The sequence below is a fragment of the Cariama cristata genome, unplaced genomic scaffold (assembly GCF_000690535.1).
Source record: "Cariama cristata isolate BGI_N322 unplaced genomic scaffold, ASM69053v1 scaffold5873, whole genome shotgun sequence".
Classification (NCBI taxonomy): domain Eukaryota; kingdom Metazoa; phylum Chordata; class Aves; order Cariamiformes; family Cariamidae; genus Cariama; species Cariama cristata.
The window spans coordinates 74,852-86,865 of record NW_009610050.1 but is presented as its reverse complement, the minus strand read 5'-3'; the positions used below and the strand labels follow the sequence as shown (position 1 = coordinate 86,865).

The following is a 12,014-nucleotide window of genomic DNA, read 5'->3' as shown; positions in this document are numbered from 1 at the left end:
GCTTTTGACATGTACTTTGAAGCCAGTCACTCATGAAGATTGTCACCTGTCTACCTAGGCAATACGTTCCAGTGCCTTGCCATTAGGAAAAACTCTTCCTAAAGTGTAATCTCAATCTCTTGATGCAGTTCAAGACCATTAGTTCTTATTATATCTACCACTGCTTCTCTTCTTCCTTGAGGTAGTCAATTATTTATTTAAACACAACTACTTCTTTCCCCATGTTTAATACACAAACTCAACTCATTGACTCTTTACAGTAATTGTTCTCTGCTTGTTCTAAAAGTTTTCTGAAGTACAGCAACCAAAACTGAATGCAGGGCTGGTAGGCATGAGCTGTCCTAGTGCTGAGTACATTTGGAGAGTATTACCTTTTCTGCAGCTTTTTATAATGCACTTGTTTTTGCATTTACTTGACAATGGTTTGTTTTGTATGTTATCCTTTACTCCTTTTTTTTTTTTTCTTCCTTTCCTTAGTACTATTAAGGAATCTGGCTGCTACTTTCTCTCTCTTCTTGATGTTTTTCTAAATGGCAGTTATTCTTATGGCTTTTGTTATCTGTCAGGGATGGAGAAGTCTGCAGCTAAGCAAATTGTATGTAGAAACTTTTTCTTAAGGTAATGAAAGTTGTATTGGAAGGTTGCTGTGACGTAGTATGCTTAATCAGAGTGCTGTTAAATAGCCTGGCTTTAAGTGAGGAGCAGGCAAAATGTAGAAGTAATGCCAAACTACAAAAGCCGTGTAGAGCTAGGCCCTGGAAGCATAATAACTGAGACTTAAAAGTTCCCTGTGTAGGTCCAACAATCAAATTTTACCCTGAGCTGTCTATCAGATCTTGTGAAACCTTTGCACTGACATTGTGTCTGTTTCTGTTGTAGGTGAAAGAACTCTTCCGCTCTCTGGGTGTGGAGTACTATGCTTTGGAACTTGATGTTACTGGTAAGTAAAAGAAATAACATCTGTCATTTGCTGTTTATTGCAACTGAAAATGGATGATTGTGCGTGAGTCCTTAAACTGTCTTGAACTAATTGGAGGATATATAAAACAATTAAAATTAATTTGAATATATGCAAAGATAAAATCCACATTGAAGCTTAATTGCTTTTAATGCAGGATATGTTTTTAATATAACTGAAGGCTTTGTCTCTTTCTGTACAAATCATCAACTGATAGAGGATGTGAGATCTGTTTTCTTTCTGAGCAGCTCTGTCTTTTGGGAAAGAGCCTGTGATATTTTTCTCCTCCCTCAGGTTCTTTTGTGGCTTGAGATGAATTGTTAATGTTTGACTTAGTGTATGGGTGACGTTCATAGGGAAAATTGCTGAGTCATTGGAAGGAAGGGTAAATTCCAGTGCCTTGGCTGTTGCTAGTTTGAGGGTTTTCTCAAAGCTCAAGCTGCTTTAGTTTTAGTACATGTGTAGTGCCTTATGCATATATGTACATAATGCATGTAGCTTTTAATGTAGTTTTAAGAACAAGTAGTTTCTAACATAATTCTTAGTAAACTCTTAATTGCACTGTTGGTAATGTGTCGAATGTGTATTATCATTTTTTTTTCTATACAAAACTTAGTTTCCAATGCTTTTTTAAAATGCTAATGCTTTTTTTGAAGTGTTTGTGCCTGAACACTTTTGGAGAAAAATGTACTTGTTCGTTGATCCAGAGCACCTCTTCTTACTTATTTTTACTTTTTATTAAAGTTGTGATACTGTGTACTAATTATAGCCCAAGATATGCAAAGTACAATGCACCGTCATTTTTTTTTCTGGAGTTACTCCTGATTAATAATGTATTTCCCTTGCAATTGCTCTGATCACAGATACCAAATAGATACGGTCTTGGAGTAAATTACTTGACTTTTGGTCAAAGTGATTACTGTAAATTCTCATTCCCACATTTACTGCTGGACAACTGCTAAGAGATACAACTTTTGGGCCTGTGTGTAGGTGCTGGTGATTCACATGTCAGGTGTCAGGCAATGATAATCTTAAAACTGGAAGATTTAAGACAGTATGGTGGGTAGAAAAAGTCTGAGGGTAGCTTTAGGGTAAGTAGAAGATCGTGTTTCTTCCCATCCCTGCATTCTTATACAAAGATGCTGGGCAAACCTGTGTGCACTTACACAGAACATACTCCAAAATCAGACAATTCTCATGAAATAAAAGCCGTCTGTATGATCTCCTGTGATATCTAGATAAAGAATTTTTTGTGTAATACCAAGTGTGACACGGTTAGGAAGAGACTGATAAGAATCCAGGAAATACAGGGAGTTAACTCTTATTACTTCGACTTTACTCCATTCTGTAGAATTATGGCTTGAAGCACCAGTTTATCTTCAGTATTTAAGCATGCACTTTTGAAAAGCAATTTCTGAAGACTTGCTTGTGTTCAGGAAGTCTACAAATGTGATGCCTATAACAGAATTGTTTTCTTGGCAGGCCTACAGTATATTGCAGTTCAGACAACTTCCGGTTGTTTTAAAAGATCCCTCTTGAAAATTGTTCTATAATGTACCTGTTTCTTTTATTCTTAGCTGATGGACCCAGTATTCAGCAAGTGTTAGCAGAGCTAACTAATCAGAGGACAGTGCCTAATGTATTTGTGAATGGAACTCACGTAGGTGGCTGTGATTCAACTTACCAGGTAACTTTTCTTTAAAAATCAGTTGGAAATAGACAAGATCAGAGAAGGCAATATCGTTCAGTTTTTGTTTGCTCAGAAATGTGTATGGTAATTTGATTATTTTTTTTTAACTCCCAGGCTTACCACGATGGATCACTGCAGAAACTTCTTGGGGATAGCAAAGATGCAGAACCCTATGATTATGACCTCATTATTATTGGTGGTGGCTCAGGTGGACTTGCGTGTTCCAAGGTATGATGTGAAAATTGCATTAAAGAACAGATTGTATATGAGATTTCTTCAGGAGTTAGTCTCTCTCTTCACAGTAGTATAAACCAGTCTATATTTTGGTGATTATTACCATTCAACTTGTTATAATTAATGGATGAGTAGTGGTCTAGTAATGTGCTCACTGAAGAGGTGGTGGTCTGTGTGGACCAGTTTCTAGCGAGTGTCTAATCAGATTCTCGATCCTAATAATAGGTTTTAGCCTCCTGGCTGAGGGTGGAACAAAAAGCCTTTTTTAAGTATCTCCTCTTCATGTGTAGTACACAGGCACTTTAACACTTCCAGACAGTAATCTGGAAAACTTAAAGGCTACTCTTGAAGTACTTTTGACTGTTTAAGATTCAGGATCACCAATCATCTAAAATGAAGTGCTTTCAGCTGTTCTCTCAAGGAACTGATTCACTCTTTAGTCCTCATTCTAGTTGCTTTCTCAGAAATGGTGATAGAGATTGTGTACGTCTTACACCATTAGCTATTGTTCAGAGTGCCTCAGAACCAAAGGTATGAGTTCAGTTTTCTACCTGAGGGATTTGCACACACTTCCCACCTCTCAGCCAGGTATCCTAACTGTCAGTTTGATTTGGGCACGGTGATGTTATTCTTGACAACCTTGGTGATTGCTGTACAGCAATACAGTTAAGCTTGCACCTTTCAATAGGCAAATGTAAGGCAAGCAGGAGAAGGTGACAATTGAATTTTTCAGTTGACTAACTGGGCATTTTCATAATGCTCCAGATCTTTCCTCGCAGTGCCTTCTGGGACATCAGTTGTAAACTTGGTGATAATTGCCCAACTGTTCAGAGTGGGAGAAGTCAGGTATTCACAGAATACAAGATAGCTGGCTAAACTTTGTTGGAGCCAAGATTGCAGTAACTGTGCAGGAATTCTTAAACAGATTTGAGGCATGTAAAGATTTGATCCAAGCCCTTGATTGAATCTACCTGTTGCCTGATCTTCCAAATGCCTGGTAATTCCTTGGATCGAGTATCATAGGATTATTCAAGTTGGAACAGACATTAGGAAGATGTCTAGTCTAAACTCTTGCTCCGAACAGGGTTAGCTGTGAAATCAAACAAGATTATGCAGGACCTCATCCATTTGGGTCTTGAAAACAGCCAGGATTGGAGATGGCACAGACTTTCTAGGAAACCTGGTTCACTGCTTAAGTGTCCTCATGGTGTGAAAGTTCCTTATATCTGGTTTGAAACTGTCTTGTTTCAACTTACGGCCACTGTCTTTTGTCCCTCCACTACTTGCCAGTGTGAAGAGCCTAGTGCAGTCATCTTAATGATCTCCTCGTAGATATTGGAAAGTTGCTGTTGAGTCCCCTACAAATCCACCTTTTCTCCAGACTGAATGTGTCAAGTTCCCTCACTCTTCTCACAGGTTGTGTGCTCCAGCCCACTGAGTATCTTGGTGGTCCTCCATTGAGCTGTCTCCAGTTTGTTAATGTCACTTTTTTAATTCATGAACTTGCCAAGTCAGTCTTGCTCTCCTGAGAGAAAAGGAGAGCTAACAGCATAAATATTTCTTTGAGTGAGGTAGAAGAGGATCATAGACTGACGAGCCCATCTCATACCCTCTTCAGATCATGACTTCTGACAATGTAGGATGATACAGATGCAGCAGTGAACATAAGGATCCATTCAGAGTTTGGAAGAAAGTAACAGTTTTTGAGGGATTTCAATTTTTGTCTAGTGAAGGAGGTAGAAAAGCATATATGATAATGAGACTTAACTAGCAAAAGAGCCTTCTGTTAGTGCTAAGAGTATCATGACCATAAGTGAGCAGACAGGCTTTCTTGGTCAGGGAAAAGTTCAGTAATCCTGACTTGCACCTCTGTCTTTTATAGGAAGCTGCTGCCTTCGGAAAGAAAGTAATGGTATTAGATTATGTTGTTCCAACGCCTCTTGGAACCTCATGGGGTAGGGCTTCTGTTAACTTCTATTTTATGATGTTTATGATTTTCTGAGTGCGACTCAGTTGTTAGATACTATGGATTTGTATTCTTAGAATGCGGCTGAATTCCTGTAATTCTGGAACACAGATAACAAAGGAGTTGTTGTCCTGGCATGCTTACTTTTCTGGACAGTTATCTGTTTTGTCCATTGCTAACTCTCAGTTCTTTGTCAAATGTTGTTCTAGTCTGTTCACTTTCAAATCGTGTCCAGATAGTGTGTATGTGCATGTTCACATTCTCATGATTGTGGGGCTTTTTTTTGCCTTTTAGTTCATCTAGTTCTATTCTGTGGACAACTGATCTAGGCTACCTCTAGAACAGTGTGACTATATGGCTATGCATGCCTCACCTTTCTGTAATTAAAGACAGCTGCTGTCTGACCTTATTAATGCTATTGGCAGTTGAAAATGAGTAAGGAACTTTGTTGGTCAAGTCTCATTGAGTTGAGGTATGAATGTGCTTTCATAGCTAAGATTTCAAAAGAATACATATTTCAAATTCCACGTAATAGGTGATGCTAAGCTCTAGGAACTCTGGGCTTTTTGCCTTGCTTAGCTGTCAATCTGACTAAAATCTGAAGCACTCTGGAGTAAGTATCCTGGGTCTGTGTTTAAGACAACACACTGTACCCTTCTTGGTTCAATGACTTGAGTAACCTCTTAAACTGAATACAAACTTGTAAGCTTAGCATGTTCATTGTATTTTAAAATGTCTCTTACAACAGAAATTTCGTGTTACTTCTGTGACTATAGCAAACATCCCCAACTGTTGTATGGGTGATTATACAAAGCACGTGATAGGAAAAGTGTAAATACCCTTTTCACGCAGGTAATAACATGGCTCTTTCCATCTTAGGACTTGGTGGCACATGTGTAAATGTAGGTTGCATTCCTAAGAAGCTAATGCATCAAGCAGCACTTCTGGGTCAGGCACTCCAAGATTCAAGGAAATACGGCTGGCAATATGAAGAACAAGGTTAGTAAGAACACAGGACAGACCAAGAAAGATGGTGTACAGATGAGACTGAGCTTAAGATTGTTCTTGTACTTTGGACTTAGTAAACTAGAGGCAGAGTTCAGTAGTTTTCTTAGGTGAATCAGAAGGCATCCTCCTTGAGTCATAGAAACCTTCAGGATTGAAAGCTAATTGTGTTTTGTTCCCTATATTTGAATTAAATGAAAACTTCTAGAATGGGCTTATTTCTGATAGTAACAAGTCAGGTAAATATTCGCATAGTAGAACAATACTTTAATATGTATCCTCATTACTGATGATAATGATGTTTTCTTAGCATGATATACAATGAATAAGACTTAAGTTTTTCTTTAAGGGTTCATTGCACTTTGATTTCTTTAAATATGAAATTAACATCTTATTTCAGTTAAACACAACTGGGAGATCATGGTAGAAGCAATTCAAAACTACATTGGTTCTTTAAACTGGGGCTATCGAGTGTCCTTAAGAGAGAAGTCTGTGACATACCTCAATTCTTACGGAGAATTCATTGAGCCACACAAAATTAAGGTATGTGCTGCGTTTAAAACATTTAGTTGGGAGGGAGAACTTGTGTTCTAAAATGGCCTTTTAAAATCCAACAATAAAAAGGCTTCATCTTGACATTGCCAACTTAAGTCAACTGAAGTTAAAAACTCATTTGTGAAATAAGTTGATTCAAATTATTATTATACTTCAGTACATACCACAGTGTTTGCAAACTTAGTTACTGTTACGTAAAAGTAACATGGATATCTGTAAACTTACATCTTGCATGAATAGAGTAAGGTGGCCTGAGCTGCTAACTTCATGAGTGAGGTCAGCAGCCTGAGCGGGGGCGGGGGGAGGGGTTGGAGAAAAGCTTTTGCCGCTTGGAAAATCTTTATGCTAAAGCATAAAAACTATTCAAATTAAATTCAGATTAAGCACTTACGTAACAGCACTGCTAGAACCTTATGCTATATTAGCATAAGAATTAAACTGTCAGTTTTGCAAGACAAAGCATGTGCTGGCAATCATGCTGTAAGTGATCATACTGTAGCAAGCTCAACTTAGAGGAAGTGCATATTGAAGACAACTGTTTGGTTCAGTGGGTGTAATTGTCTGTTTTCAATATGAGTTTATGAAGGCTGAGCTACATGTGTTTCAAACCAAGAAACCAGCACTGAAAAGACAGTAGTATGCTCAACTTACCTCATTTACTGACTGTTCTAGTGTCTAGGTATGCAGGTCATCTACTTCAGCGTCCTTAGTCTGTAAATGAAGTAGAACAGAAAGACTTTTACCAGGAGGTTGGACTAGATGACCTCCTGAGATCCCTTCCAACCTGAATTACCTGATGACTCAATGGGGAGCAAGTTTCCCTTCATCTGTGTTGGGAAAATAACTAAAGAGCAAGAATGAAGGTCACATTTTGAGAGGTGCATTGGCAAGATTAAATTTCCCAAGACCAAGGGCCTCTAGAAGTCAAATCAGTTTGAATTCATTTAAGGTTGGGTCTTAAGCCCTCTGAAATCATGTAACTAGGTACTTATTTTTTTAATTTCTACATTAGCCTAAGAACTATTTGATGTTATTTTGTCACTAGCATTGTGTTGGCCTTTTATTGGAAGCGGGGGGCAGAGAGGGCTTAATTTGTTGTGGCTTTTTGTAACTTGAAAGTAAAGTTGTTCTGAACAACTCAGTCTAAAAGAGTAGTTGAAGTGGGCAGGAGTCGAAGAGTAAATGATTTTAAGTGCTCTAACTAATGTGAGAAAAGTCTGAGAGTTTATGGTTTAAACCTATTGTTCTTCAGTGACCTGCATGGTTTCTCTAAATGTATTAGTTCTTGTTTGAAACTGCTTGTTCTTCATTCTTAAACATATCCACAATATTTAGGGGGGGGATTACATACTTTCTAAATTTAATCTTAAAACCTGTTCATATGATAAAGATTTTAACTGTGTCTATATAAACAGGCAACTAATAGAAAAGGACAAGTAACCTATCACACAGCAGAGACTTTTGTCCTGGCAACAGGAGAAAGGCCTAGATATCTGGGTATCCCTGGAGATAAAGAATACTGTATTACAAGGTGAGATGAAAACGCATAATAGACTGAACTTTGTCTGCTCTAGTGTTTGCAAAAACAAAGAAGCTTGTGTTGAAAGAACCTTGTAACTTACACTTATTTTCTTTTTAGTGATGACCTCTTCTCCCTGCCTTACTGCCCTGGCAAAACTCTAGTTGTGGGTGCTTCCTATGTGGCTCTAGAGTGTGCAGGATTTCTTGCTGGTCTAGGTCTAGATGTCACGGTGATGGTGCGTTCCATACTCCTTCGGGGCTTTGACCAAGAAATGGCAGAAAAAATAGGTGCTCACATGGAAACACATGGTGTTAAGTTCATCAGGAAGTTTGTACCTGTTCAGGCAAGTGCTTTCTTTAGGTTTCTTCTCTCCGTGCAAAATTACTTTAAACAGCACGTGTAGAATGCATATGCTGGCTGGGAAGGCTTTGGCTCTGTTCAGGAATAAATGTTTTATGAGATTAAGCTTTTTTTACTGCTGAATGATAGATTAGTAGGTCAAGGGTTGAAGTGACAATGTAAGTGAGCTCTGCTGCTTAAGGTCATTCTAAGCTTACAGATATTTATACAGGTTGAACAGCTGGAGGAAGGCATGCCTGGAAGACTGAAAGTGACAGCAAAGTCTACTGAGGGACCAGAAATCTTTGAAGAAGAATATAACACTGTAAGCATTTCTGGATTTGAAATAACTGAATATAGCAGCATGTGAAAATGTATTAAAATACTTTAAAAGTTGTTCAGGGAAAAAAGTAAAGAGAAGTCTTGTTTGAAAAGTTGTTCACGTAAATTACTGACAGAAAAAAATACATAAAAATTCAGTATTTGTTTTCAATTGAGCCTTGTCAGCAGAATGGGTGAAACTGTGTGCCTGGAATTAGTTGCACATGGAGGAGCCTGAACTGTTGGTGGCTCTTTCAAAAAATTTTTGGAAAAATCACTTCAGTCATACGCTTCAGTTTTTTCAGAAAAAGTCCAAAGGAGGTGTTATGCTGATTATGCTTTTCTTGCATAAAATTATTGCATTTAATTTTGATATTTTTTTTTAGGTTTTGATAGCCATTGGTCGTGATGCATGTACCAGAAATATTGGTTTAGAGACAATTGGTGTCAAAATCAATGAGAAGTGAGTATTGCTCAATTCCCTTAAACCACTGAATGTCTTTTTTTTTTTTTTTACTACTTTAACAATACCTAATGATACTGATGGTTTTGATGTTGTGTAAAAATCCTCTTATACCTGGCAATTATGTGAACCTTTAAATCTTTTCTCCCCTGGATTTGAGTTGTCACTAACTCCATTTCTTTAATATGTATTTCATAGAAGAACTATTCTGAATTAATACCTACTTAGTGGCCACTATGCTTAAGGAATAGATTTAATGTATTTGCTTAATTTACTTAGAAACTGCAGTTTGATATTCTGTTAAATTAAACTTTTTATGCAGTTCATGTGGAAAGTTAATCTAGGGATTTAAAGAGGCAGCAAACTACTCACTTCCTACAGATTTAACTTTTTTCTTGTTTCTCCCTGGTGTCAGTGCAAAACTGGTGCAAAGGAAGATGCAGGATTAATTAAAAATTAAGATCAGGTTGCAGCAGTTAACAACTTACTAAGCCAACTTACTTAAACATGGGAGTGATGTTGCAGCTCTCTTTCCCCGTAGGGGAAAGTATACATTGCAAGCTGTATAATAATCAAGCAAAAGATCGTGAGTCCAAAGATGTCTGAGTAACTTCATTGTCATCAGACACGCACTGTTGCTGAGGTCAAAACTGGCCCACTGAACACTGACTTCAGAATATACAGTCAGAGGTAATTGATGCTACAAAGAGTTTGCAGTTAAAGTAAAAAAGGCATAAGCATATTTAATAAAATATACTCAGTAGTTAGAATAACATCTTTGTAGTAGAACTTCTCCCCTCTGTGTTTTGCTGAGCTCTGAGGAAGGTTATGATACTGAACTCTATTCTCTTTTCTGTTTGCTTTAAAGGAATGGTAAAGTACCTGTAAATGATGAAGAACAAACCAATGTGCCTTATGTTTATGCTATCGGAGATATATTGGATGGAAAGCTGGAACTTACTCCAGTTGCCATTCAAGCAGGGAAACTGCTAGCCCGCAGGCTTTATGGTGGTAGTTCCACAAAGGTAAAGCTATAAGAATACAACTTCAGCTTATTTTGAGGCAGAAAGCGTAGAAATTGCAATAACATGAGTTGATTTGTCCACTTGACTGTGGGCACTACAAGTGTTCTGTAAACCAGAAAAGTTGTATTAGCACTTTTTTTATGTACTGTGTAGAATTTGCATAGTCTAAATACAGATTTTTTTTTTTTAGTGTGACTATATCAATGTACCAACGACAGTGTTTACTCCTTTAGAGTATGGCAGCTGTGGATTCGCTGAAGAGCGAGCCATAGAAGAATATGGAAAGCAAAACTTGGAGGTGAGAGCACTCAAGACTTGTTTAACTTGTAGCTTGAGGAATGTTTTTCTTCAGCCTTGCTGCTTTGCACACTCAAGGCATAGTCTTAAGATTTAAAAGGTTAGCTAGATAGGTCTTTGATTGTGGAAGTGTTATTATCTGGCTAACAGGGTATTGGACTCCCAGAAATCCAGGACTGGACTTGGTACCATTAGAATTGTGCGTAGCTATTTGCATGCTGCTGAGAAGCGTTTGACTTCAGGAGGCCAGACTCAGGTTGCAAAACTGTAGGTGGATTTTTTTCTGTTGTTGTGAATGAGAGACTTACTGCTGAAGTATACTGGACTCCTAGGGTGAACTGTCTGTTTTCTGCTTGTTTGCTGTAGTTGAATTGGGAATTAATTTCTTCCTGACCTTTTCTTATGGCTATAGGAGTATCATAACTTCCGTGTTTTGTGGTAATTTCTGGATTCTGCTCTTCCCTGAAGAGTTTCATTAAAGCTGTTTGCACACCTTGTGTTTAACTCCTTACATCTTTCAATACATTTGGCATTATTTAACTTCTGCTGTTAATTGTGTGAAGAATATGTTTAAACTTGCAGTAACTAGATATTAACTTTGTACTACGAAAGCACTTCTCTTTCTGAAAGTATAGTCTTAAAATCTGTGTCTTGTAGCTGTTGCTGTTTTAATGAAGTATTTAAATCAAGGGTGCATGGTTTGAGTCAAATCTTACTGTACTGACTTTCGGAGGATGGACTGCTTGGGCTGGGGGGAACAAAAATCACTGTCTTGTCTAGTGTATGTTATGAAAATCTAGTGGGTTAAATGTCAAACCACCTATTTGTAAAGACATTAAAAGTTAGAATTATATCTGACTGAATTAATTCATCAAATTCTATTGCTGTTTTTCTTGTCATCCTCCCAGGTTTATCACAGTTTGTTCTGGCCACTTGAATGGACAGTACCAGGCAGAGATAACAATACTTGTTACGCAAAGATTATCTGCAGTAAACATGACAATGTAAGTAGCAAGCTGAAATGGATGTACTGAGTGTATTCCTGAAATTTCTTTTTGGACCAGCCAAAAGACTAGTGTCTCTTATTTCACCTGCCTGAGGCCAGCTCTACCCATTCTGTTAACTTAAGTATTTGTTTTAAGAGGTCTAACGAATTTGGAGAGAGCTGATGGTTTTGTTTTGGGTTTTTTTCATATAACAGCTGTTTGAGCAAGTGGTAGCTTTAACATATTATTATGAAATGTCATCCTGAGTTCCTATTTAAGGATAGATTTGTGAAGAAATTTGCCAGGGTTTTTCTTCCAAGTGAATTTTGAGTAACTGTGCTATCTAGCGTCTTGCTTTAGGTTTCTGTACTTTGTGTTCTTTGCCCTTTGGAAAGTGTGGAGTTTTGTATGTTTAGTAGAAACGTGGAAAACGTGGTTGGTGCTAGAAAACTGAGGAGAAATGGGAATTTCTACTGATCAGTAGGTTCTCGTTGTTGCAAAAAAATAAGTGCCAATGCTGTCTGGTATTTTTTCCCAAAACTATCTGGGAGAACAGACAAATAAAGGAAGATTTTTAGTGTTTAAAATTACTTTGGAGAGAAGGAATGATATGGTGAAATAGCCTGGCTTTTAAGCTAAGAGGAAGTAAGCTT

General features: G+C 37.7%; 1 protein-coding gene across 1 annotated transcript in view; it reads left to right on the top strand.

Moving 5' to 3' along the window:
- Nucleotides 1-885: 885 nt before the first annotated feature.
- The window catches only part of LOC104159754 (thioredoxin reductase 3-like), a 12,943-nt gene continuing 1,814 nt past the window's right edge, over nucleotides 886-12,014 (top strand). The window contains exons 1-13 of the mRNA XM_009697746.1: nucleotides 886-940; nucleotides 2,536-2,645; nucleotides 2,763-2,876; nucleotides 4,765-4,837; nucleotides 5,728-5,847; nucleotides 6,254-6,396; nucleotides 7,824-7,939; nucleotides 8,048-8,273; nucleotides 8,502-8,594; nucleotides 8,977-9,053; nucleotides 9,922-10,078; nucleotides 10,269-10,376; nucleotides 11,284-11,379. Of these exons, the coding sequence (XP_009696048.1) occupies nucleotides 4,792-4,837; nucleotides 5,728-5,847; nucleotides 6,254-6,396; nucleotides 7,824-7,939; nucleotides 8,048-8,273; nucleotides 8,502-8,594; nucleotides 8,977-9,053; nucleotides 9,922-10,078; nucleotides 10,269-10,376; nucleotides 11,284-11,379 (1,182 nt within the window). The 5' untranslated portion in view covers nucleotides 886-940; nucleotides 2,536-2,645; nucleotides 2,763-2,876; nucleotides 4,765-4,791. The remainder of the gene's footprint in view (nucleotides 941-2,535; nucleotides 2,646-2,762; nucleotides 2,877-4,764; nucleotides 4,838-5,727; nucleotides 5,848-6,253; nucleotides 6,397-7,823; nucleotides 7,940-8,047; nucleotides 8,274-8,501; nucleotides 8,595-8,976; nucleotides 9,054-9,921; nucleotides 10,079-10,268; nucleotides 10,377-11,283; nucleotides 11,380-12,014) is intronic.